Genomic DNA, 25928 nt, shown 5'->3' with positions numbered 1-25928 from the left:
AGCCATTTAACAAACAGTGGCTCACCCATCAGCAAAGATGCCTAGACACAAACTAAGGGCAGTGTTAGCCAAAGAGGGTGCCCAGCACAACCCACTGAGGACTAGAAGAAAATATTACAGCATCACTATTTGTTTTGTCTTTAATATCACACTTTCTTAACTTATAGTGTGAGAATTATATTAGTAGTAGTACGTGTATATAATAGTTCCATATATATGACATTAGGGAGGATGCCTGAGTTGTTTTCACTGTTGGGGCTGTACAATCCAAGGAGCTTGGAGGACACTGCTCTAGAGAATGAAGGGGAAGGCTTTTCGTGCTAGTTACTCTTCTGTAAGGGAGCCAGATGGTAAAATATATAATAAAGTCAAGAATTTTGCACAGGGCCTCCCCAGTGGCGCAGGGGTTGAGCACTGGGTTGCGAAGCTGCCCGCGGCCTCTGCAGCGCCGGTTCGATCCCCGGCTGCTCCCCGGCCACCGGAGAAGGGTCCCACATGGCGCGCAGACCTCTCCTGCCGCCCGCTGCTCCCCTCAGCAGTGTACTTCGGTCCTTCTGCCTGCTCTGTTCCCCGCTCTGGCTCTGGTGAATTCTCTCACCCTCCCGCGCTTCTGACTGTACCCAGTGCATGTATAAACAAAACAAACAAACAAACAAACAAATAAATAAAACATGCCTCTATAAAAAAAAAAAAATTTAAAAAAAAAAAAGAATTTTGCACAAAGATAAAGATCAAGCAAAGATAACACAAAAGTTGGTGATCACACAGTAATGTTCTTGAAAATCAGACACTAAATTCCAATAGATGATAATGCACTGTAAGCCAATTTAAAAAATTAAATAAATAAAAAGCTAAAAAATTATTACTGCTATACTCTCAAGTATCTGCTTAAAAATTAGCTTAAGTGATCATATTATACAACTTAAAACTATTTTGGACACTGCCTGAGAACGTTCCCAAAAGAATAATGTAAAGCTGGGTGAAATTTCAACCAATATAAATGAAAATTAATTGATTGATTTATTAAATAATTAATGCCTCTTACCTCTAATATTTGTCGCCCGTATGTTTTAATTTGTTGGAGTTCAAGGCCTTGAATCTTCTTGGGATTGCAGTACTTTTTCAGGAATGGGTCTTTTGGTTTTGACTTAGGAAAAGAACAAAGAGCACATAAGAAAGCAGTAGAGGAGTCAGCATCTACACTTGGCCACCTTCTGCAGAGATTGGGGGCACCAGGCAACGTCAGCCCAAAGGACTTGGGCTTTAGGAATGCAACAGTCTGTATAGCTGATACAAAGACGCTGACCTAGGTTTTGTCCTCTCCTTTAGTCCAGTGAAGATATATCTAAGATATATCTTAGCCTTAGAAGACTCCCAAAGTTTTATATACCCTTAGACTTTTTTGGGAAAAATTTTTTTCCCCAAGTTTTATTAAGATAGTTCAATACTGTTTTGTTAAGTGAAAGACACAAACTTCAAAACCTATGTAAGAGAGCAGCTCACAATGTAATGGATATAATCATTAAATATTCAACCTTACCTATGTGGGGAAACGAATACTATTTAAACAAACTGGGCAGATTTCAGTGCTAAAACAAAAATAAATTTCAAAATAAAAATTGAAACAAAATCCCTGAACCTTAGGGATCAAGTATCAATAACAGTAGCAAACGGGCTTGTGAACTTCTGTTATGATCATGAACTTGTACACGTAGTACCTTGTAGATCAGGTCCTTCAGAGTTCCTTTTTCATTAAACATCCTAATTAGCAATGCTGAGGATTCATTAGCTGTGGCAAAGGTAACCCGATAGATATAAGGATGCTGCCAAAACAAAAAAGAAATTCACATTTGCTTTCATCAGATGCAGGGTCAAGTACCACCTCACTAGTCTAGTTACATACAAATGTGGGGCTATTCCCTGAACACAAAGCATTTTTGAGTTATTAGATAGCCAACTATGACCTCATTCCTTAGATGAAAGCAAGAATATAAACTATATTGACAAAAGGAAGTGGAAATAACTGACACTGTAAACTCTACATGTGTGAGGGTATCTGCTTAAAAAGCCCATTCTCACAGTTCAGGCAAAAGTATAGTCGGAGAAAAGCAAAGTATGAATTTTTGGAACAGCAGTTTTAATAGTTTACCTCTGTAAATTGGCAAAGAATAGAGTCAAATCTTAGAACAGCCAAGTGGGGACCAGGATAAATGTGTCTTCACTCACAGCTTTGCCTAACACTTCACATTCTGTTCATTGCCAAGCCAGGGACACACGTGACAGGTAGAAAATAAGCAAAAGCAGCATCTCTTGGCATCATGGTCCTTACCCCAAGCAGTAAGCATGAATCTTTCTGTCCTTCTAGTGGAGTGTGTATTTTGATGATTCAAAATGGCTGATACAAATATTTTTGAAAAATAATTACAAATGTTTTATGGAAATATAGTTTGCATGATTACAATTCATCTATTTAAACAGTACAATTCAATATTCATAAAGTTCAATATTCAAACAGTACAATTCAATAGTCATAAAGTTATTCAACAGCCATATAAAACATTCTAAACATTTTTGCCACTCCAAAAAGAAACCCAATGAATAAAATTAAAATCCCTGAGTTCACACTGATTAAACAAAGAAGAAAGAATAGAAAGCTCTTCCTTATAGTAGAATATCAATTAACAAAAACAGAAGATTCTATGGTGTTAGAAAAATCCCCATGAATGTAAAAACTAGTAAGTTTGGTAAAGAAGAGGATATTTACATAGTCTCAAAATGTCTCCCTATAATTAGTTAACTAATTCTAGCAATTTATCTTAAGAAATTAATTAAGGGCCTCCCCTGGTGGCGCAGCGGTTGAGCACTGGGTTGTGAGGCTGCCCACAGCCTCTGCAGCGCCGGTTCGATCCCTGGCCACCAGCGAGGGTCCCACAAAAAAAAAAAAAAAAAAAAAAAATTAATTAATTAAGAATGGACACAAATGTTTAGCTAAAATTATTCATTATGACTTTTTTATATAATGAGAGTAAAGAAACTGGATGTGATCTGAAAGTCTAATAAGTTAGTTGACTAAATTGAAGTACAGAGGGGAAGGGAAAAAGAGGTAAAATGGGATGCTTATACAATGAAGAGTAAAGTAGGCCTTTTAGCGGTAAATTTAGTGTAGTAAATACAGATGATGATTTTCAATGATGCACACCTTGAACTTAATATATGTTTTAATGAAATGTTACTTCAAAATATTGCTTTTATTTAAAAGTGAGCAAGAGCAGCTATTTCAAGGGCTTTTTGAAAGAGGAGTTGAGGAGTAAAGAATTATAATTTGGGGGGTAGGCTGAGAATAGGTCGAAGGAGTAAAGGCTGTCAGCAAGGTCCAAGTCATTGTTTTGGGATCAATGACAGGAAAGGTGGGAAGCATATTTTATTTTTAAAAGTGAGAACAGATTTCAGACAACCTATTCTTATCAATTTAATAAAATGATCAAAATATCAATTGAAAAAATCAATTGGATATAAGTTATGTAAATCTCAGTGCCCAAACTCTAGTTATTTATGCAACAAATTTTGTTTAATCTCATATAAGGAAATCTTTCTGAAAACGAAAGTATCAAAATCTACGGTCCTCTTGTAGTGTTCTCTCCAACTCCCCCTTATGTGCAGGGTGGAAATTTGGTGATGAGTATTTGTTGCTACAATGATGGGGTGCAGGAATAGGAGCAGTGTGCCTGCAACTTTTGTACAATACACAGATTCCCCCTCTCCTGTTAGACATACAGAAGAGTGAAAAATCTGCTTAGGATAAATTTTAGCCCAGAATCTAACTTTATTTTACATGTAAACAGAGAGTATATTTTTGCTATTGAATTTTCCAAGAATGTGACTATTTATGAAAATTTGAGAGAACACTGTACTTCATCTCATTCTAGAATTTTACCAAGGGCTGTTCACCAGTTCAGAAAATGATATAATGGTAGGTAATACCATAAATTGTATGTGAACTTCAATAAAATAATAATAATAGTAATATATTGAGGTATAGCCAATAATTTTATGTAGCCAGTACAATGATGTTTTACTATTTTATAAAAAGCAAAAGATATTATTGGTATACCATTAATGAAACCATCAGTTTTTAAAACAATTTTTTGAAAATAATCATATAAAATTTTAGAAAAGCAACAACTAAAAATTTTGGCTACTACTTCTGTTTGGTTGAGATTAAGGATGAATTTTATTTTCTTATTTTTGCTTATCTATGTTTTCTGGCTTTGCTGCAATTAATACACACCACTTTCTGTACTATCTTCTTTTTAAAAAGCACATCCATTAATGGAAATTTAGAATTGTGCCATACAACTAATCAAAATTAAAGACCATGCCATTTTTTTTTGGGGGGGGCATATATCACATCTCATTAAAGGCTTGGTTTTTCTAGTTTGACAAGAAACTATCTGAAAAATGAATTTGCTAACCCAACTGGTTGAATGACTCATTCTAGGATCCTACACACTTATACAGACCGCAGATAAAGAACATCAACACTAATTCAATTTTCTGGTCAGATTAGTCTTCTGAAGAAAGTCTATATATATTTTGAAATATATCGATGTGATTTTTTTCTCTCAAGACATTTGGTTAGAATTGTGCATTAGTATAAATAATACCAGGCACTCTTCAAGGCTAACTTCAGCTAGTTAGCCTGAGAAAGTGGTAACTCAAAAAAGCAAAAGGACTATTTTGCCTTTCCCTTGTTTAGCTTATCTAAATCCATATTAGTCCTGTTTTCTCAGGCTAGAAACAGATCTTTCAATTCCACCCTCACCAAGAACAAAAGGCTCAGAGAAGTGACTGCTTTCCCACTGATATTTGCTTCAAACACAAAGGCTACATTTAAATGACTACAATTCATGGGGTGTGGAAATGTCCCAAATGCCATTGAAATGGCTTCTGATTTACTTGACGGGAGCTGCCCTGCATAATTTCAGTCTTAACTGAAATCCAAGGTACTGCTCCATTCTCTTGAGTCTGTAGAGTATTTCCAGTTCTGTCCACAGTCACCCACAAGAAAATAGTGTAAACTGTGATCAGCACCAAAAATAAAAAACTTGTACTGGGCCTCCCCTGGTGGCGCAGCAGTTGAGCACTGGGCTGCGAAGCTGCCTGCAGCCTCTGCAGCGCCGGTTCAATCCCTGGCCACGGGCGATGGTCCCACATGGCGCGCAGACCTCTCCTGCTGCTCCCCTCAGCAGTGTATTTTGTCAGTCTGCCTGTTCTGTTCCCCACTCTGGCTCTGGTGAATTCTCTCACCCTTGCATGCTTCTGACTGTACCCAGTGCTTGTATAAATAAATCAATAAATCTTAAAAAAAAAAAAGTCTGTGTGTTTATTACCACTTTAGCACCTGAAATTTAAAAAAAAAAAAAAAGAACTTGTACTCACCAAACAGGAAGGCAGAAGTTTGATTAGACACTGAAAATCTTTATCTGATAGATACTTGTCAGGGCCAAGGTCAGCCTGAAAACATGTGAGGAAATATTAGAGTGTTGCCTTGGTCATCAAAAGAAAATTTCTTTATAAGGTTTTCCTTTTTCAAAAATTTGTTCAAATATATGACTGTCAACCAAAGATGAAAACCACACTAAGTTTTCTGTTTCAAAGCTTTTCTAGAGAAGCATATGTAAACATATTAATAACAGGACTGTAATACTACCTAATTCCACTGGCCAAATGTATTACTGAACTCCTCCCAAGTGAGACACAAAATAAAGCAATGCCCATGTATTTTCATTAAAACAAACTGCAAAACTGCCAGCCCTAAAGAGGTTTCAGTAGACCATTTCAAGCTGTTCCTATTTCTTTCCAAATGTTTACCAGTTGATTAAATATAATCACATAGCTATAACTAAATGTATAAGCAAAGTGACTTAAAATGACTCTCCTTTAAAGAGGAGGCCTTTACAACATCCTTCAGGAACAAATACAGTTTCATAATGCTCTTGTCAATATCGACTTTAAAAAACCCATCTAGGGGCCTCCTTGGTAGCGAAGGGGTTAAAGATAGCGCTGCAAAGCTACTGCCAGCCACTACAGCATGAGTTTCATTCCCCCCACTGGTCAGGGAGCTAACCCACATGGCACAGCAAACCTCTTCTGTCTAGCCTACTGTTCCCCTCAGCAGTGTATTTCAGTCAGTCTGCCTGTTCTGCTCCCCACTCTCTGGTGAATCCTCTCACCCACCCCACCCTGCACCTCTGGCTTACACCCCAGTTCTTGTATGTACAAATAACTAAATCTTTAAAAAAAAATCTAAAGTTCCTGAAATGAGACGGAAGCAAAAAAGAACAACAGCAAAAAAATAAACTAGCTTACCCAGCTTAACACTAGCCGTTCCTTTGGCTGATTTTTAATCTTCATCAAGAAATATTTCTTTCTTATCCTCCAACCTACCATAAAAGCATAGATGTGTTTATGGCTACATAATTTTTACATTAATGGATATAAGTTTCATTAACTAAGTAATTAATGAAAATTAAGTTTGGCAACATTACCCATAGCTATACAGGCACCAGTAAAATCACCATTTGGTAATGTTGACATGATTAAAGTTGGACTAAAAAAAAAAAAAATCAAGCACCGCATCCTCAAGAATTAGGAAGGTAAAAGGAAAAATCACCTGCATTTAAGAGCTTTCTTGGGATAACTATAAGAAAGCATGACAAAGAATCCAGTCATGTGATTCATCTTTTTTAACAGAATGGGTATGCCAATCTCTTACCTATGTCTTTCAATGGTTCCACTACCTCCCACTTGGGTTCTGATCGGAAGAACATGGAAACCTGTTGTAAGGCAATCTCTGCAAAGACATTTGAGAGACTCATTAGTTAAACGTATCAGGAAAGCTTAAGACTATAAAGGATGACCTTCTTAAAAAAACTTAACTATCGAAAAAAAAAAAAAAACACACAGACTAAATACAATGTGGGCGTCTACACTGTATCCTGGAATAACAAAAAGGGTAGTGGAAAAATTAGTGAAGTCTGCATAAAATCTATAATTAATAGTAATATGCCAATGTTAATTTCTTAGTTTTGATAACTGCCAGGGTAATATAAGATGTTAACAGGAGAAATTGGGTGCCAGGAATAAGGAAACTGTATTATCATCACCATTTTTACTATAAACTTTTCTGAAATTATTTCAAATTAATATATTTATTAAAGAAAAAGAATAATCACTAATAAATGTGTACATATATGTGTACATATGTACAACATATATATATATATTTAAATTGGAGATCTAGAATATGTAAAACTAGCTGGTGTAAGCCAAGAATTCAATATATGCACCAAACAACAACCCAAGCACAAAACTAGAAATATGTTTGAAGGTCATCTTGGAACAGCATTTAATGCTGCTCCCAGAGATATTTATCCCATCTTCATTCCTCATGAAAGTATAGCTTTCACAAACAAAGAAGTGATTAGCCTTAAATATATAGTGGAAATAAAAGCCAGTGTTTTAGAAAAACATCTATGTACAGCAACAAGTTCTATTGTGGGAAGTCACCAAGTGCCTGTTTACTAGGAAAAAAATTCATCCTTCTCTTTGTGTTCATTTATCATGAGAACATTCCCCCCTTTTAAGAAGACAATAAGAAGAGGAAGTTCTTTCAAGTTTATAGTAGTAAGAAATTATCAGAATAACTGTGCCCTTACATTTCCTGCAAATCGCAACATCTGTTAACTTGCTATTTCCCCTCAATTCAGTGAGCAAATGTGGCCACTTCAGATCCCTGAACGCAAATAGCAATCCTGCAAATTCAGTGGAATTTCACCTCTGTCTGGCATTAATTACATTCCAAGCACAATGGAAAGGCATAAAATTTGGCAGAAATGCTCTCCATATGTCAAAATGACCTAGACTGGAATTATCATGCCAAATGCTTGGCAAACAATGTCATTTTAATATATTTTACAGTTCATTATGAAATAAGAGATTCAGGGAAGAAAACAATCTACTAGCTCTGTTTACTGACTCAATATGTAAAATGTCAAGCTATCCACACAGAAGAAAATCTGAGATGATCAACTGCAAAACTGACTCCATTTACATTTGTTCTCACTACCCTAATGTGACAAACTATTGGGAGGGATTGGGTGTGGCAAAAACACATAAATTTTCATTGTCAGCACTGGGAACTCCACACTTCTTCTGCAACTGATATAAAGTGCTTTTAATATTTCCCAAATAACTTGACAACAAACAATCCTAAAATAACCTAAACATAAATAAAACTTGAAAGAAATTATCTTAAGTGAAAATCATTCATATAAACTTTGAGAGGGATCATGAAAAATAATTTTCTAGACGTGGTATGATGTCATTTTAAGAGACTATAAAAGATGGTTTAAGACTAGCAGTGACTCATAATTCCCCGTAAAATCATTATTCAAGTGTTTATTATGTGCTATTACCACATCTTGTTTTAGGAAGGGGAAATAGCAGTGAACATGGAACATGCTAGATTTGTTACTGATAAATTGAGGACTGGAAAATAACATTTTTTAATCTTGAGAGGACAGAGAATTGTAGAAAGGACATTACCCTTTCTTTCCTCCATCTTCAGATCTACTTCATTTATCATCAAGTATATCAGGAGACTACCATGCAACCAATATTAATCCCTCCTTCCCTAGACTCAGGCAACACACTTTGATCCTATTGGCAACACACTTTGATCCTCCTTATTGGTGCCTGTGTCCTTAACAAATCAAGACCAAGTTTCTAAACCTAGTGTTCCGCCTAGCTCTGGCTTTAGCCTAGCTTTCTGGCTTCATCTCCTCCACATGAGGTACCTCCTACTCTCTTCATTCTGAGATTTGTCTCCCTTGGTCCCTAAAGACTGACCTGCCTCCAGCCCTCAGCATTTTTCTACTCCTGTCCATTTATCCTTCAAGGCTCAGCCAAAGGTACTGCTCCCTTTTTTCAGGAGTCCATTCACTGAGTTCTCCCAGGGCTATATCTGTCCCCCACCCACAGTCTGCCCCATATTAGGGTTATTCTTTTCCACTAGATTCTGGCTGGAAGGATACATCTTAATCTCAGTAAAGCACATAGCCATATGGAAATACTTCTCTCTTCTGGAGCACCGGTCTCTGCCTCTTAGCCTAGCTAACTGACACTTATCCTCAATCTCCATGTGAGTATCACCTCTTCTGAGAAGCCTTCCTCCATCTTCAGCTCTGCATCACCTATTCCCCCATCCTAAGGTGTTTCCCAGTATTTACCCGGCTGGTCTTCACTGCTGATCTCTCTGTAGAAGTGCCTTGAGAGGGGTAGGAGGACTATCCCATCCTCATTGCTGTATTTGTAGCACCTGGCACATAGTAGGTACCCAGATATTTGATGAAGCAAAAACTAAAGGGTCAGTGCATGTTCAATGGCTATAAAATGTCTCTCCCATTAAAACATAAATTAATGGGGCCTCCCTGGTGGCGCAAGGGGTTAAGCACCACACTATGAAGCAATCCGCAGCCTCTGCAGCACAAGTTCAATCCCCGGCCGGCCAAGGAGCAACCCACATGGCACAGTAGACCTCTCCTAACTCGCCTGTACCTCTCCTCAGCAGTGTACTTTGGTCATTCTGCCTGTTCTGTTCCCCACTCTGTCTCTGGTGAATCCTCTCACCCCCCGCATCTCTTGTATGCATAAATAAATAAATCTTTAAAAAAAATACATTCATGAACAGGAAGACATCTGCCCTCTATTTTCTTGGCATTGACTGACACATGGGAGGAAACTACATACTTTGCACATGCTGATAAACAACTCCAGACATGAAATGCAGAGCAAAACCTTCAAGCCCATTCCATGCTTCCCACAAAGCTCCAACTTTTCAGCTCAGGATATACCAGCTACCCCTATTGTGTACAGCATTGCAACTCCTAGGTCAAGCCCCATACTATGACTGCAGGGAACAAACATTGACCCCCTCCAGCCCTACAACTGGACTCCAGATCCCCAGTCTATATAACAGAGGGTGACACAGGAACGCACACACAGTGGACACGGGATTCCAGCTTCTCCAAAGCATCCTGTTCTTGTTCTGAGTAAAATGCCCCACTACGTTGGAATAGAATAGAGAACCGAGAAATAAGCCCACACAAATATGGACAGTTAACCTTTGACAAAGGAGTTATGACCATACACTGGAGAAAGGAAAGCCTTTTCAACAAATGGCACTGGGAAGCCTGGACAGCCACATGCAACAAAATGAAACTAGATCATTACTTAAGTCCATATACAAAACTTCATTCAAAGTGAACTAAACACTTGAATATAAGACCTGAAAGCACAAAATAATACACAAAGGGAAAGTGGGGATACACTCCTGGAGATCAACTACAGAGACATATTTGGGGACACATCTCTAAATGCAAGGGGGAAACAATAGGAAAAACAAACATGTGGGGCTACATCAAATAAAGAGCTTTTGTACCTCAACTGTGAAAAGGCCACTTAGGGACTGGGAGAAGAGAGCTGCGCATCACACCTCTGAGAAGGGAATAATTTCGAAATATGTAAAGAACTCAAACAACTCAACAACAAAGATAACAAGCAATCCAGTCCAAAAAATGGGCAGAAGACTGAAATAAGCAATTCTCCAAAGAAGACATTCAGGTGTCATGTGAAAAAATGCTCAACATCACTTATTATAAGGGAAATACAAATCTAAATCACATGAAAAACCACCTCACCTCTGTAAGAATGGCCTATATTAAAAAGACTGTTAACAACAAATGTTGGCAAAGATGTGGGGAAAAAGGAACACTTATTCACTGTTGGTTGGGAATGCAATTTGGTACAGCCCCGTGGAAAATGGTATGAGATTCCCCCCCCCTCAAAAAATGAAAATGGAAATACCATATGTTCCAGCAATATCTCTGCTAGGTATTTACCCAAAGAATATGAAAACACTAATATGAAAAGATGTATGTACTTTTTATGTACTTCTGTGTTCAAGGCAGCATTATTCACAATAGGTGCGACATGGAACTAAACCAAATGCCCATCAACAGATAACTAGATAGAAAAACGGGCCTCCCCGGTGGCGCAGCAGTTGAGTGCTGGGTTGCGAAGCTGCCCGTAGCCTCTGCAGCGCCGGTTTGATCCCCAGCTGCTCCCCGGCCACCGGAGGAGGGTCCTACATGGCGCGCAGACCTCTCCTGCCACCCGCTGCTCCCCTCAGCAGTGCACTTCATCAGTCTGTCTGCTCTGCTTCCCGCTCTGGCTCTGGTGAATTCTCTCACCCTCCCGCGCTTCTGACTGTACCCAGTGCTTGTATAAATAAATAAAAATAAATCTTAAAAAAAAAGTCTTAAAAAAACTAAAAAATTAAAAAAAGAAAGAAAAACTGTGGAAAATATATTCAATGGGATACTACTGAGCCACTAAAAAAGATGAAATGGTGTCCTTCTGCTGCAAAATGGGTGGATCTTGAGGTGAGTATGCTAAGTGAAATAAGTCAGAAAATGAAAGAGTTACCAAATGGTCTCACTCAGTTGTAGAATATAAATAACCAAAGAAAAAAATAGTAAAACAAGAATAATTCAGAGACTCTGACTAATACTTTGAGAGAATGGGGGGAGGGGGAGGAGACAGGGGACAGAAGTTGGCAGGATTGTAGCACTAGAGCTTTGGTGGAGGCTAAGTGAGGCATGTTCACATACGGAGGTATGAAGTTGTACTCCCAAAATTAATAGTTATGTAAACTACTGGCAACTAATAAAACTTAAGAAAAATAAAGAAACTTTTTAAAAGTCCCTTTTCCTGCCCCTTCTTTGTCCCTTCCTCCCTCCTTTTACCATGGAGTCTACTACGATTGACCTGCCCCTGGGATTCCTGGGGTTTTGCACTAAAAGGTAACTTCACACTTCCCGGTCTACTCTCTACTCTCCCAGCTCTTATTAATAGGCCAGGACCCTGAAGCCCACAGATGGGAAATGCTGCTGATGACAAAATGGGACCAGGATCCGACCTGCTGATTTCTGGTCCAAGTGACTCTGCATGGACATTTAAAAATCCCTTGCTCTCGGGGGGGTTGAGGTTTGAGCTAGGAAGATAGCCACAGTGCCAGGAGGTGTTATAATAATAGAAGTACCTTGTAAATAAGTGGGGTTTGTGAGTGTGTGTGTCTGTATTTCCCCACACAAACCATCATGATGGGGATAGCTGTTCACCCTATACATAAGAGCTGTCCTTCAATTCGACTTCTGACTCAAACAGAACTCACAATTCCCCCACAGAGGATGAAGGGCTGGCATTTTCTTTCTGTGGAGACTGTCATCTAGCGAACATAGAAAAGGAAGGATCAAAGTCCTAGGCTGGGGGCTGGGGAGAAGAAGAGGCAGCTGCCATTGTCTGGAGAGTTCCTGGTGTCCTGTCCCCTGGGGACCAGGCTGACATCACAGTTGTCCCCCATCAAGACATCTCAACCTCAGTCATGGAGTCATGCAGAATTGCCATTGTGATTGTAGCCGCACATAGAAATCAAGTCCTGCTGGAGTGAGGCTGGGCAATGATCACAGACTATTTTGAAAATGGCAATAGACAGAGACATTACCCACATTAAAAGGGGAAAGTAGCCTTGCTTAGAGAAGTGCCAGAAGTTGGAGGTACACAGAGGGTGCTTGGAAGCATGAGCATGCTGTGAATTTCGGGAAGTCTGGCCGTGTCTGTCTGTCTTTCCGGGGAATGGCTCACTCAAGCTGGTGTGGAAGAGAAGGCCTGGGCTTCCTTTTCTGGTGGTGACTCAGCCTAGGAGTACGACAAGTTCTGACATTTCATTCAAAGGGGGAAATAAATCAGCATCTCTCTCAAAATAGCATCCATCCCCTATTGTTTCAGTACTGGACTGTGCCCTCTAGATAGTGGCCAGCCTCTTGAACATTTGGATTCTGGTGGGAGTCGCTGGTGGCCTTCTTATATCCTCCCCACATCTGCTTTGGACACTTGACTGCCTGCCACGCTGGGAGAGAGTGACAAGAACAAGCAGCATGTAAGGGAGGCTACAGTAGCAGGAACTACAGAGATCAGACAAAGCCTTCTATGGGTCAGGCACCATTTTAATTGGAAAACACTCAGATAATCACACAAATGTGCAACATTGGGGGCTGGAGTTCTCATCTTTAAAATGAAAGTAAGTCTTGATATGCCTCCTCCAAGATCCCTTTAGCTGTGACCCAAAGTGACTCACTGTACCTCCAGGATAAGTTCCCTGAGAGCAGGGAGTGAAATCTTCCTCACGGGGCACCCCCAACACCCAGCTCTGCACCCAGCACAGGTATAGGCAAAGCCCAGAATCATGGTGTGTGGGACAAAGAGCATCCTTACATAACGTGCACCACACCTGGATACTTGTCCTCTGGAGAACATTTATAGGCAATTTCAGGAAAAGAATGTAAACAAACCAGTGAAATGGAGCTGATTCGATAAGAGAGAAACCAGAGGACTCAAGGCTTTTCAATCTTGAGAACAATTAAGGTAAAGCATGGTGAAGTGAAAGCTATGAGAGATAATACTCTGACAGGAGGCAAGTTGACCTGGGAGCCCTGGCCCTGTTATGCATGGCAAAAAGCAAGTGGAGGAAGAAGAGCAGCCTTGTAACAATTCAGTGTGCTGTTTCATAATTTATAGTTGGATGAATGCAGGAAAGGCATTCTTCTTACTCCACGGGCACTTCCATTAGAAGACGGCAGGCACATTTCAGAGTAAAACTTCTCAAACTGTAATATGCATGCAGATCACCTGGGGACCTTATTAAAGTCAGTGTGTCTGAGATGGAGCCTGATTTCTGCATTTCTGACAAGCTCCTAGTGATGCCAATGGTGCTGGTCAAGGGCCACACTGTAAGAAGCAAGGCCCAAGAGCTGTGGTTTTCAAACTCGGCTGCACATTGGAATCTCTTGGGGGAGTTTTACACCTCCAGAGATTGATTGAACTGGTAAGACCAGGCATCAGAATGTTTTTAAAGCTTCCCAGGTGATACTATTACACAGAAAAGTTTGGTTCCTGATAAGGAGGCTTCTATTTCTCTCTCTCTATAACAAGATAAAAGTGCTTCCTTTTAGTGAATTAAAAAGCAGTGTCTTGAGGGCCCAAAAAGTAAGTAATCTATTCTCTTAGCAAGGAAATCAAGTTAATAATAACCAAATTTCCACTTAACAAAGACCCTAAACTGGTGTAGCTTTAACATCAGTTGAATTCTAGTCATTGATGTAGGTCTACAACGGTTTCTTTTGGTCTCTTGAAGCCTTCCCTAGAGTATAATAAATGTTTAAACACTCATTCTGCTGACACCAGGCTTAGGTTATCATCACTGCTAGCTTTGTGTGGAAGGCCTTTCCACCCGAGTGCCCTGGCTGCTGCCCTGATCCAGGGAAACAACCTCCTCCTTAGGCTTTGCCCTGAAACTAGAAAGACACAGAAAGGATGCTTCTAAATCACCACTGTGTTTAATGTAATTCCCAGAAAAACCCAACATACTATATATTGTAAATACAATAACAGGAAAATACAAATCAAACTGAAACTACATATAGATTATTGTGGATTATTTACTTTCTTTTCTGTCAGAGAAAATAATAAAGAGTGTAAGTATGTAGACACAATAACTTCTCTTCCATATTTTTCTGGGGAGACATTACAAGCATACAGAGCAATTATTTTCTTCTATACATATTGCAATTAGTTAATATATAAACTATATTAGATATATAGACTATATAGACTATATTAGTTAATATATAGACTATATCTGTTAATAAGCAGATAAAACCCTATAACAAATGACATACCTCCGCCTTGTAAGTAGACAATACATGTTATCTTGGGGAAAGACTAGAGCCTCTCTAGCCCCATGACCCTCACAGCAGGTCCCTTGGCTTACCAGTGTAGTTTGCGGAATAGTTGTTTGGATCTAAAAACTTCTTAACCAGCTCACAATTAGATAAGATATGATTTGTCGTGATAACGTTGAGATAGTTCTGAAGACCTTTCTGCCTCTCAGCTATGAATTCACGGTCCATGTTACCAATCAGTTTCTTGGGAGGAAGAGGTAGACTTAAACCTGCAATCTTGAATTAAAAAGAAAAAAAAAAAGATAGTATACTCATGCCATCTCCAAATAAGATAAATCAGAATCCTGAATCATCATATTTCACTCAATCTAACACCATGGATTTTAAGATGCATGCTAATTTCAGTGATACTATAAAAATGTGACAAAACTGCACATAGAATTGACACATACTGTCTTAAATATGACAACTTTAAAACTCAAAGTTCGATGTGTTTTTATACAAATTATACACAAATACAATTTTGAGAGTCAAAAGTTCATTATTATTATTATTATTACTACTACTATTATTTGAAGTCCCACGACACGCCTCCACTACTACCCCTGCCATCAGGTCACATATCCATTCCCCACACCTACAGACAGCTACTTTCAATTCTTTCCTGATCTTTGGCAATGGCAAAAGTTCATATTGTTACACTTGACTTTTCACTTTTTGGGCATTATTTATAAATCTCTCATTATGGAAGATGAGGATTAAGTTCTCTTTCACAGTCCTGACTTCATCCCATCTGTCCTTCCAATATAGTTATAGGACATTAGGTAAATGACAGTCACAACTGAGCCAAAGATCCACACTCACTTTTCCATTAACTGGTAGTCTATATATTTTAGTTTTATATTCAAATTCTTCATATAAACCTCAGGTAGATATTCAGGTAGATATATTCAGGTAGATATATCACTTTGATATTTTTCTGGCGTATCTTACAGAACCCACCAAACTGCTCCAAGCAGGTGTCCCTCCACCTTCGACAAAGGTAGCATCCTGGAACCTCCCTTCATCATCATGCCAGGGATGCATTTGCCTTTCTCCCACTGAACCCCATTTCCATACCCATCCCATCCTTTTTCTTAGACTATCCCCTTATTTTGACGGCCCCTTATTTTGTCCGTTTCCTAAAAAGGGGGGGCAAGGAAAAATATCTTTATTCTACCTCACAATTCCTTGGCAGCATGTATTGATATGGAATTCTAAGTTGGAAATTTTTTTTCTTCAGAATTTTTAAGAACTACTTTATTATGGTCTAGTTTCCAGCATTGTTATTAAAGGATCACACAGTAGACTCTTGATTGTTTTTTTCTTCTCTGGTGGTTTTTAGGATCATCTCTTTGACTTTAGCTGATGAATTTCATGTGTGTCTATTTTCATCCTCTGTGCTGAGTACTCAGCCATTTCAATTTAAAACCTAATATCTTTAGGTTATTTGATATTTTCTTGTATTAGGTCATTATTTCTTCCCCTCCATGCCCTTTTTTTTTCTGGAACTCCTATTTTCCAATGTTGGAACCAGTGTTCCAACTTCTGAACCAGTCTTCTATTTTTATCTCTTTTCTCTTATTTTCTACATAGGTTAAACACTTTCTAAAAAAAAATCTCAAGTATTTCTTTTCTCTTTCAATCCTTTAAAACAGTTTTCATTTCTACTATAGCTCTTTAATTTCGAAGTACTCTTTTCTTTTGTGTTTCCTTGACAGCATCCCAAATGTAATGCAATTTCTTATCTTTCTGAAATTAGTTTTTCAGAAGTGCATTTGTTCTGCTTCCTGAAGCCTCTTTCTTCTTTTTTCCCCATTTTTTGGGGTCTTTATCTTTCATGCTAAAAGTGTTCCTTAGAATCTGGTGGTCCTGGGTTATCTTCTCCTATTTAAGAGGGAAGCACCAAAACCGGACTAGAAGCTCTGGGTAAGTGGCTTCAGTTTATCTACAGTGGACTTTTAGTAGCACCTGATCTTAACTATTTCATTTGAACTACCTGTGACCTCAATGTCTCTAGCTCCTTCCTCTTAGGCTGGACAGATTCACAAAAAAATAAATAAATAAAAATCTTCTGTCTCCTCTCTGGAGGTCTAGGTCTGACTGCCAGTATTTTGGAAGCTGAGAGGAAATAGGCTTGGGGAGGACAGGTGGGGTGAGGTGAAGCAGAGCTCACATTTATTGTGTAAATATTTTCAGCATTTCCTGCATTCCCCAATCCAAAGTCATTTTACCCTTTCCAGAGAATAAATACACAGTTTTCTGCTGAAGAGAGAATGGCTGGCATAAATACTCAGACTGGGGCGATATGGGGACCTGATTGCCTCTTAAACAACTTTCAACTTCTTTTATTTTGACCTTGCCCATACTGGAGGCCTTGTTCTGTCAATTACTAAAGCCTTGTAGGTTTTGTGGTATAAATTAGGACCGGTGGGGTTATCCCCCACACTAGCCCATCTAAGAATTCTGCCTTCCCTTATCTGCTTAATCAGTTAGGTCTCATCCACAGGATTTTCACCTTCTGATGTTTTCTTGTAGTTTTCTCCTTTCTATTTTTTTTGTCCTTGATAGAGAGTACGCATGTGTGTGTTTATAAGATCAACTTACTGTTTTTTTAGAGTGGCTTCAGGAGTAAGGGAAAACAAATACAGATGCTCAACCTACTATCATGTTCCAGACCATTAAAAACAGTCTATTTTTTAAAACACACAAAAAAACATATCAGGTTAGCATCCTAATTTAATGCACAAGATCACACTCATATAGCTGTGCTACTCTACACTTGTCCTTAGATTAGAATCGTCGAAGTGGCATTAGAACACTGTAGGGTAAAGAAAAAATGTCAGGCTTTTCTGCCCTCCCGCCATCAGGATAGATGATAGATCCTTGCGGTCCTGAATGCATGCCTGATGGTGGACACCTGGAATAGGGTATGGGCATAGGTAGATGGGATTCACCTGGGCTAAGAATGGGCTTTGAAGGGCGGCGTCACGGGGACGCCAGCAGAAGCCAAGAAGCAGAGAACAAACAGAAGCTGAGAGAGAAGCAAAGAAGGCCGGAGAGCCCAGATAAGAGTGAAGACTTGCTGGGGGCTGGGAGGCCTGCCAGCACCATTGCCTGCTGTGTACCTGGTAAATCCCAATAAAAGCCTGCAAAAAGCCACTGAGGACTCTGACTCCTCCTTTACCCGGTCTGCTGGATCTGAAAACCTGCACTGTGTCCAGTCCTGCCTCTATAGAGATAAATGTATTTTGTACATGGTATTATTAATATAATACTACATATCTGTCATTTTTTATGAGAATTAATATTTCTTGTTCTCTTTTTTAGAATATAGCAGGCTTGTACTTTCCACCATACTCTGACTCCTCCTTTACCCAGTCTGCTGTGTCCAGTCCTGCCCCTACAAACACTTAGAACAGTCCAAGTGTATTGATCAAGAGGAAGGTCTAATGGGAAGGGCATCTTGAATTCAGACAAGGATGTAATCTAAACCTAACTTAGTCTGTCCCAGTCTGTATTTTTCAAACAATAACAAAGACCTTGAACTCGATACGAAACAAGAAGAAAAGATGAGCTGACAATTCTAAACTGCCTATTTCTCCAACATAATTATAAAAATATGTTACAGCATAAGTAGAATGAATTTTCCACTGTGGCATAATTCACTGCCAGATAAGACACTTCAATTTCAGGTCGTTTTCCTCATTTATACAATTAGGTATTACCTAAGAACAGTTTCTTTATTAGCTAAAAAAAAAACCACACTTATAAAGAAAGTTCATCACTTAGTAGTACACATTAAAATCAATCACTTTCTTATTATTTTGTTGTTGTTTAGGAGTATTGAGTAATATAGGGTTACTGGGTTATCAAAAGGAAAATTATTACAGAAAACAGCTGATTTATTTCTCTTAAAAACTCTGCAACTCTGATTGTTGCAGAATATAATCTCGTGTGTGTGTGTGAGAGAGAGAGAGAGAGAGGAAGTGAGGAGGGGAGAGAGAGTCCAGGGTTATGGTTATATGTGCAAAAACAAGTCTTGAAAATAGCTTACCTCTGGGAGTGGGAAGTGCCCACATTCTATACTATGCAATGTCCACATTGCTCATTACTACTTTTTTTTTCTATTAAAAAGAACTCCTTTGCTTATCCAACTCATCACATACACAGAAAGGATTAAAAAAACTTATCATTGACCAATAACTACAGATTTGCCTGTACAATCTACACAACAGCTGACCCAGCTGAACCCATGTCACTCAGGAAGGAGATCACATCTGACACCCACAGGGCTATTTTTCATTCATGGCGGGGATGTGGAAATGAATTTGAAAAAGTATTTGTTTTGAGCTTGTGGTCTACAAGTTTCAACCAATCTATTTTCTCATGCTTCATTTCACTTTAGGAAAATGTACTGATCTGCCCCAAACTTTCATCAGTTCTTGCAACTCATCAGGTAAAACAGAGTTCTTTGCCAACAACTGTCCTTGCTGTTGTCCATCTGCTAGACAGATGGAGGTGCTTTCTTACCCTGGTTTAAGATCTCTTTAAAAATATTGCTAAAAGTAATAAAACTATACAGTATATGTATTTTTAAATTTTGCTTAAAGAAAAATATAGATTAGCATTCAAGAGGTATTTACTTTCCTTCAGCTTTCACCTAGAATTTTTTTTAAATGCTGACCGATCACAGAATAAAAAACTTAGAACTCCCATGACTAGATGGGAGGGAAAGAGAATATCAGCATATAATGATAAAGTCAATAGGCCAGGGATTCCCTAGACACTCCTACACTGATGGCTTTAAGCCATGGCACCTCGTCATCCCATTTTCAGTAACCTTCCTCTTCAGTGTGCTCTATAGATGCCCTTCTTGAATTCCTTGTAGAGGGAAAGAGAACAAGAAAGCCAGCAGAGACTTCCCAAAGGTTTCCATTCGGAACACCTGCAGAATGACAGAGCAAAGGAAGAACTGCCAAAAGGGTGTCTAGAGCCCAACACCAAAGCTATGTTAACCTAGTAGAAGTTTCTACATTAATTACACGACAAGTCATTAACAGTTTCAAGAAAACTAGTTTTCGTTTGATGGAGGAAAAACCTTCAAATTCTGAATCTGTTTATCTCTCACTTTCATTAGATCTTAATGATCTGCAAATTACATCCAGCCATATTCCAGTGAGTATTCATTCCAGGGAATTCAAATCTCTCCATAGACTCTTAACTTTCTTCCAATTTCCCCCCAGTGTACACTGAAGTCTCTCCTATATCAACAATGGGCAGTAAAATCCAAATAACAAAATATTTGTCCTATAACAGAGTTGAAAGCCATCTGTTCAACCCCTTTGTTTCACGTGAGGAAAGTGAGGACCAAGAGAGGAAATAACTAACCCAAATTCTCAATGCTGATAAGGGGCTGAGGTGATTTTTTTTTTCCCAAGTCTGAGGACTCTCTACCCAGTTCCCATCACTTCAACACCTAATTCTTTCTTTTTCTTCATTGTATGCTGTCTCCCTAGAGGGTTACTAAGTTGATGCTGCCTTTAAAGTAAAGGGGAGATTTTTCTTCATTGTTGCCACAAAATATACTCACTATAAAAAGTTGGAAAGTGCAGGTTTTTTTCCCCTATATTTGTGCTTATTTGTAGAGAACTTGGAAAGTACTTAACAGTTTATAGTACCAGAAACAAAACATAACCTGTAATCCCACTACCTGAGGATCACCATTGTTAACATTTTGGCACATTTCCTTTCAGCCTTTTCCCTTAAACATGTCATGTAATTATACTGTACTGTGTGTATAATGTTACATTCTACTTTATTTTTTCACTTAGGCATTTTTCTGCTAGGCAATTCTGCATGTGTGTATTGTATTTCTCTTCCTTCAGCAAGAACTCATTTATCTGCTAGAAGGGTAATCAGACACTGAAAATCATGGACACAGTTTTATTTTGTGGTTTTGGATTTTTTTTTGGTATGTTTTGTGGAGGTTGTTTTGAAATTATTTTGTTGCCAAAAAGCTGTATATAGTTTCTTCTGTTTGTTTACTTGGATCCAGAAAAACCTCCCACTGAAATGATGTCTGGCCCAATCCTGCTCAACACAAGCCAATATCAATACACGTGGATATTTGCATTTGAAATAAGATGCTCATTGAAAGCGCCCACTTTAAAAGAGAAAATTACACTGAAACAAAAATAAAATTCCAGTATACTTACATGGCCATAATTGAATAGCCACAGAGATTCAATCTTATATATCCAAAGCAAGAACAAATAGATAAAACCCTCTCTTCTAACCCCCATTCTTGGGGAGTGGCAACTTCAATTTCAGAAATATTTCTCCCACAATTCTTACTCAGTCCTGGCTGAACATTTGTATAAAGACCACGCCCCCGTCTTTAAGTGGACAAGGATCACTTGTGGATAAAAGTAAAAGCACATAGTAGGCCAAACGTTAACTCCCCAATGCTCACACCACTCTGGAAATACCACATGGAAATGTCTGGAGGGACTTATGGAGAAAATCTGCTGGAATAAAATGTACAATAGAGCTTTATCTACAGTGTCACCACAACTTTTGTTTCAGTGGAAAGAATATAGTATTAAAATCCGTAAGTGAAACCAATTAAAATTCATCTATGAGGAGAATTCAATCTCTGCCAATGTTCTATCTAGAGATTTAAATTGGTCATACTATAATTAAAATTTAAAAAGACAACATATGTCAAATGCATAACAATATGGCAATTACATAAAGGTCTACAGAGATTTGGGTCAATTCTATCAGAAGGCACTCATGCTTTCAGCAGTGTTGTAAATAATGTTAAAGTTTGGATTCTACAAAAGCTATTTTCCAAAGTATAATCAATAAAACGTGGCCTTTTGAAGGAAAGGGAGCATGATGCTCCTTCCCAGACAGCAGTTTTCCTGACCTTTATGGACAGGATCAGAGGCTACCTAGAATAAGTGATGGAGGCTGGCCCACGGAAGGAGGGAGCAGTTCTTCCTCTCACAGCGAGCCAGTCATAAGCCAAGTGTTCTGACAGGTTTAAGAGGCTTTCTACAATCAAATCAAAGATATGATATAAGCCCAATGGTGTTCAGTAATTCAAAGCACTTGAAGACCAATTTGCCAAGTAAAAACATGGGTGTTGTTGCCAGTACTTTCTATGGTGCTAAAGCCCTTTTGGGATTTTATTAGCAATCATTATCAGCACTGGCTATGTTCCCAGACAAAGACTTTACAAATCAGACCTCTTTCCATTATGGCCACCATGTTAGGAATGTTAAAACCAAATGGATTTAGAAATAGCATTTAAGAAAAAAAGTTATACTGAAAAAGTCTCTAGTTACTGCTGAATGTTGACCTGGCATGCTAACTGCAGCCCAGTTTAGTGGACAGTCCCAACTTATCTAAGTGAACAACTCTAGCAATCCACTTAATCATTCCTAATCTGCAAAAAGAAGACAGTAGACAGCACCCCACAATTGTGCTAAGGACTCCATCTGTGCAAAGGTACTAAATTGCAAGGTGTTATTAATTATAAATCACATTAGTTCCCAGAAATTTATTTTTATAGCCACATGTCATCTGTTTAAATATGAGTTGATCTTCTTTGCCAAGGAAATTTGCTATTTTTTGTTCTTGATATTGCCATTTCTAAGCAGTTTCTAAAACACCCCAAGAAATGAATGTGTGCCATCAGTGTTTTAAAATATTTACCTGCAAGCTGTTGTTCAGCAAATCAAAATCACTGTATCTTCTAACAATCTGTAAGAAACAAGACAATGTTTTGATTCAGCAAGATCATCTCTTTTCAGTTCTTTATTTAATATTTATTGGCATTCTAGAATAGAGCTGCATTAAAGGTGGTAGAGTTTATATCTGGTGCTTATCTTGCTTAACTTGTCAGGCCTAGAAAACATACCTAGCAGTGCCCCAGTGCTGGTTGGGCTGGAGGGAACTGGTTAATGTCAGCCAAACTCACAGGATGTCAACAGGCAAGAGGAATCATGATGTGTTTGCTTTCAGGGTGAAGAGTCCTTTAAATGTCTTTCTGATTTTTTCCCAATTTTATTGAGATTTAATTGATACATAGCACCATATAGTTTTAAAGTGGACAGCATAATCATCTGACTTACATATATTGTGAAATGATTACCACAGTAAGTTGGTTTAACCAAATGTATTTCTCCTTAACATGGTACCAGGAAAGAGGAATTAATAATTTACCAAAAAAAGGAAGTTTTACTGAACATGAAATCAAAGCAAAAAAAAAAAGGATGGGGGCTTATTTCTCCTTATCCTGGAGAAAACGTTCCCCAGTTGAGACCCCACCACTCTAGAGACTGCACTAAACCCGCAGCCAGGCTGGCCACACCTCTTTCTGATACCCAGTGCTTCCCCTCTTGGCAGGCAGTCCACCTCCCATTGTCTATACTTTCCTCCTCATTTACATTGGTGCCACAGATTAGGTCGCAGTCAAATTCTCTGGCTCTTCAGGATCTGGTCAACGAAATTATTTAGCTTTGACTTCAACCTTTATTGATGATTCTCAAATGTTAGTGTGCAAAAGATCACCTAGGATCCTACCCACAGAAAATCTAATCCATTGGGTCAAGGGTAAGGCCCAAGAGTCTATATTTTTTGGTAAGGATCCCCAGGGATTCTAAACCACTGGATCTAGAAAGCTGCAACAAAGGTTGACTTTTCTAGTAGTACCTTATTATTGGTCATTTATCAAATATACATCAAAAAGTTAAATACAAAGCCATTCCTGTTAAGTGCAAAGGAGTGAAACATAAGAGATAAACATAGAGAATATGTGAATTTCAGCTCTGGTCTGTCACTGATTTGAGTGTGATATTGGACCGTTACGTACTTCTTGAATATAAAATGGGGCAAACATTACCATATAGGACTGTTTTGCATTGTCTTTGATAAGAGGAGGAAAAAAAAAAACAAAGAAGATTAATAATAACATTATACCTCCTGTATACATGGGAGAGACCCCATAAAATTAATTGACCCATGAGGCTTCAGACACCATCTGAAATAACCTCGGCTAAGACATGATGTTAGGGGGCAAAGAAAATCGGTTATAGAAGGTTACCAGGGAAGTTACGGAAAACAAAGGTATGACTGATACATTTAGTTCTAAGTTCTCCATTGAAAGAGTTAAGATCAGGCCTTCCCAAACTAGTTAGGGAGACAGAGTTTTCCTTCACTCACGGAAATGTCTTTTACAAAGAAGTAACCCGCACATAGCCTTCACTGCTTCTCCTATGGAAATAGACTTTTTGCTAAAAAGATACATTTTGGGGTGGCACATTTTTGCTCTCCTATATCCTCCCTTTGGGACTTCCATAATTCAGAAACTGAGCTTGAATATGTCATAGAACCAGTTTCTCAATCCTGAGAATAGATCAGTCCAATCAAACAGTTGTACACATGGACAGTTATTAAAGGGTTAAGTGAATTAATGTGCTTGAACCAGTGCCTCATACATGTTGAAATAGATGTTAAATATTATAAGTATTTAAACAAAAAAACAATGTGAGGGCCTCCCTGGTGGCACAAGGTTAATTAAGTACCGCACTATGAAGCAATCCGCAGCCTCTGCAGCATGAGTTCGATCCCCGGCTGGCCAGGGAGCTACCCACATGGCACAGCAGACCCCTCCTGACTCATCCGCTGCTCCCCTCAGCAGTGTACTTCGGTCAATCTGTCTGTTCTGTTCCCCATTCTGACTCTGGTGAATTCTCTCAACCCCCGCCCCCTGCATCTCTGGCCTGTACCCCAGCTCTTGTATGCATAAATAAATAAATCTTTAAAAAAAAAAAAAAAACAATGTGAGATTTCAGACAAAGAAATGAACAAGTGTGGATCACTGTGGTCCAAGACTGCTTAGGGTAAGAGGTCAGGTTCATGCTAGGCTGTGGGTAAGATTTTCAGAAGATGGGAGGAGAGGGGGATACTTCAATTACTAAAATAGGAAAGAAACGGCCCCTATTCATACTTCAGCCACCCTTTGCCATCAACCAGGGTGAGAAGGACCTAGAGCTGTGTAGTTTTGTCTCTCTGAGATCACCACTGAGCAAAGGAGAGCAAGGAGCAGTGAGAAGACCCGCACCTAGTCAATGAGGGAGCTCAACGGATCACTAGAAGTTGCTCATAGGTGGACTTTGGAGTCCATGAATATAGTGTCCCAGACTACACCATGTCCAAGACACTGTCTCACCTTTCTACTCTAACCCCCATATCCAAACCAAAGTCTCAAGGGAAAAAGTTTGAATTTTGAGCAATAAAATAAGTGATTTGTATATCCTACCTACCTTCATTAAGCTAAAGAACTAATTCTGAGATACCTTCATGGTAACAGCATATACAAATTTAACCAAACAACTGGGGATACGTAAAGCTTTTTATAATACCTGTCTCAAAGCTAAAGATTTATATCTGAGAGAATTCAGATTTAGATTATGCATGTTCTGGTTTTTCCAATTTTTTAGATGCCCCAAGTCAGAATTTTATTTTAACATTTTTCACATTTTTCTAACGACAAAAAAATCCTTACCTGCCAGCTGTTTTCTACAGAAATTCCTCTTTGCACTCGAATGATATATTCCTAAAAAAAAAAAAGAAAGAAAACAGCCTCAATTATGAAATCCCCAAATGAGAGAATCAAAATAAGTGAAAATACCAGATCAAGTAGAGACAGAGAAGGAAATTTTGAGGAACGCTGATGAAAAGGTAATCTATCAAGAAACACAAAGCAAACTTGGGGCCTCCCTGGTGGCGCAAGGGGTTAAGCACCGCACTATGAAGCAATCCGCAGCCTCTGCAGCACGAGTTCGATCCCCAGCCAGCCAGGGAATGACCCACATGGTGGCGTAGACCTCTCTTGTCTTGCCCACTGCTCCCCTCAGCAGTATATTTCAATCAGTCTGCCTGTTCTGTTCTCTGCTCCATCTCTGGTGAATCCTCTCACCCGTCGCATCTCTGGCCTGTACCCCAGCTCTTGCA

At 38.8% G+C, this 25928-nt stretch overlaps 1 protein-coding gene across 7 annotated transcripts in view; it reads right to left on the bottom strand.

Annotated features, from left to right (window-relative positions):
• PXK (PX domain containing serine/threonine kinase like) overlaps positions 1-25928 on the bottom strand; it is a 72449-nt gene that overhangs the window by 23860 nt on the left and 22661 nt on the right. For 5 of the 7 annotated variants that reach the window (XM_037491737.2, XM_037491747.2, XM_037491729.2 and 2 more), the window contains exons 2-9: positions 25480-25530; positions 22626-22673; positions 14951-15137; positions 6776-6853; positions 6370-6443; positions 5440-5514; positions 1719-1823; positions 1046-1147 (exon numbers count right to left, since the gene is read on the bottom strand). In XM_037491737.2, the coding sequence (XP_037347634.1) occupies positions 1046-1147; positions 1719-1823; positions 5440-5514; positions 6370-6443; positions 6776-6853; positions 14951-15137; positions 22626-22673; positions 25480-25530 (720 nt within the window). The other 2 variants (XM_054695039.1, XM_054695031.1) reach the window with 2 other exon arrangements.

This window comes from Talpa occidentalis, unplaced genomic scaffold (assembly GCF_014898055.3).
Source record: "Talpa occidentalis isolate TD23 unplaced genomic scaffold, MPIMG_talOcc4v2.1 talOcc4.10, whole genome shotgun sequence".
In the NCBI taxonomy this organism is placed as follows: domain Eukaryota; kingdom Metazoa; phylum Chordata; class Mammalia; order Eulipotyphla; family Talpidae; genus Talpa; species Talpa occidentalis.
Note: the sequence above shows the minus strand (reverse complement) of the source record. Positions and strands in the feature narration are given on the sequence as shown.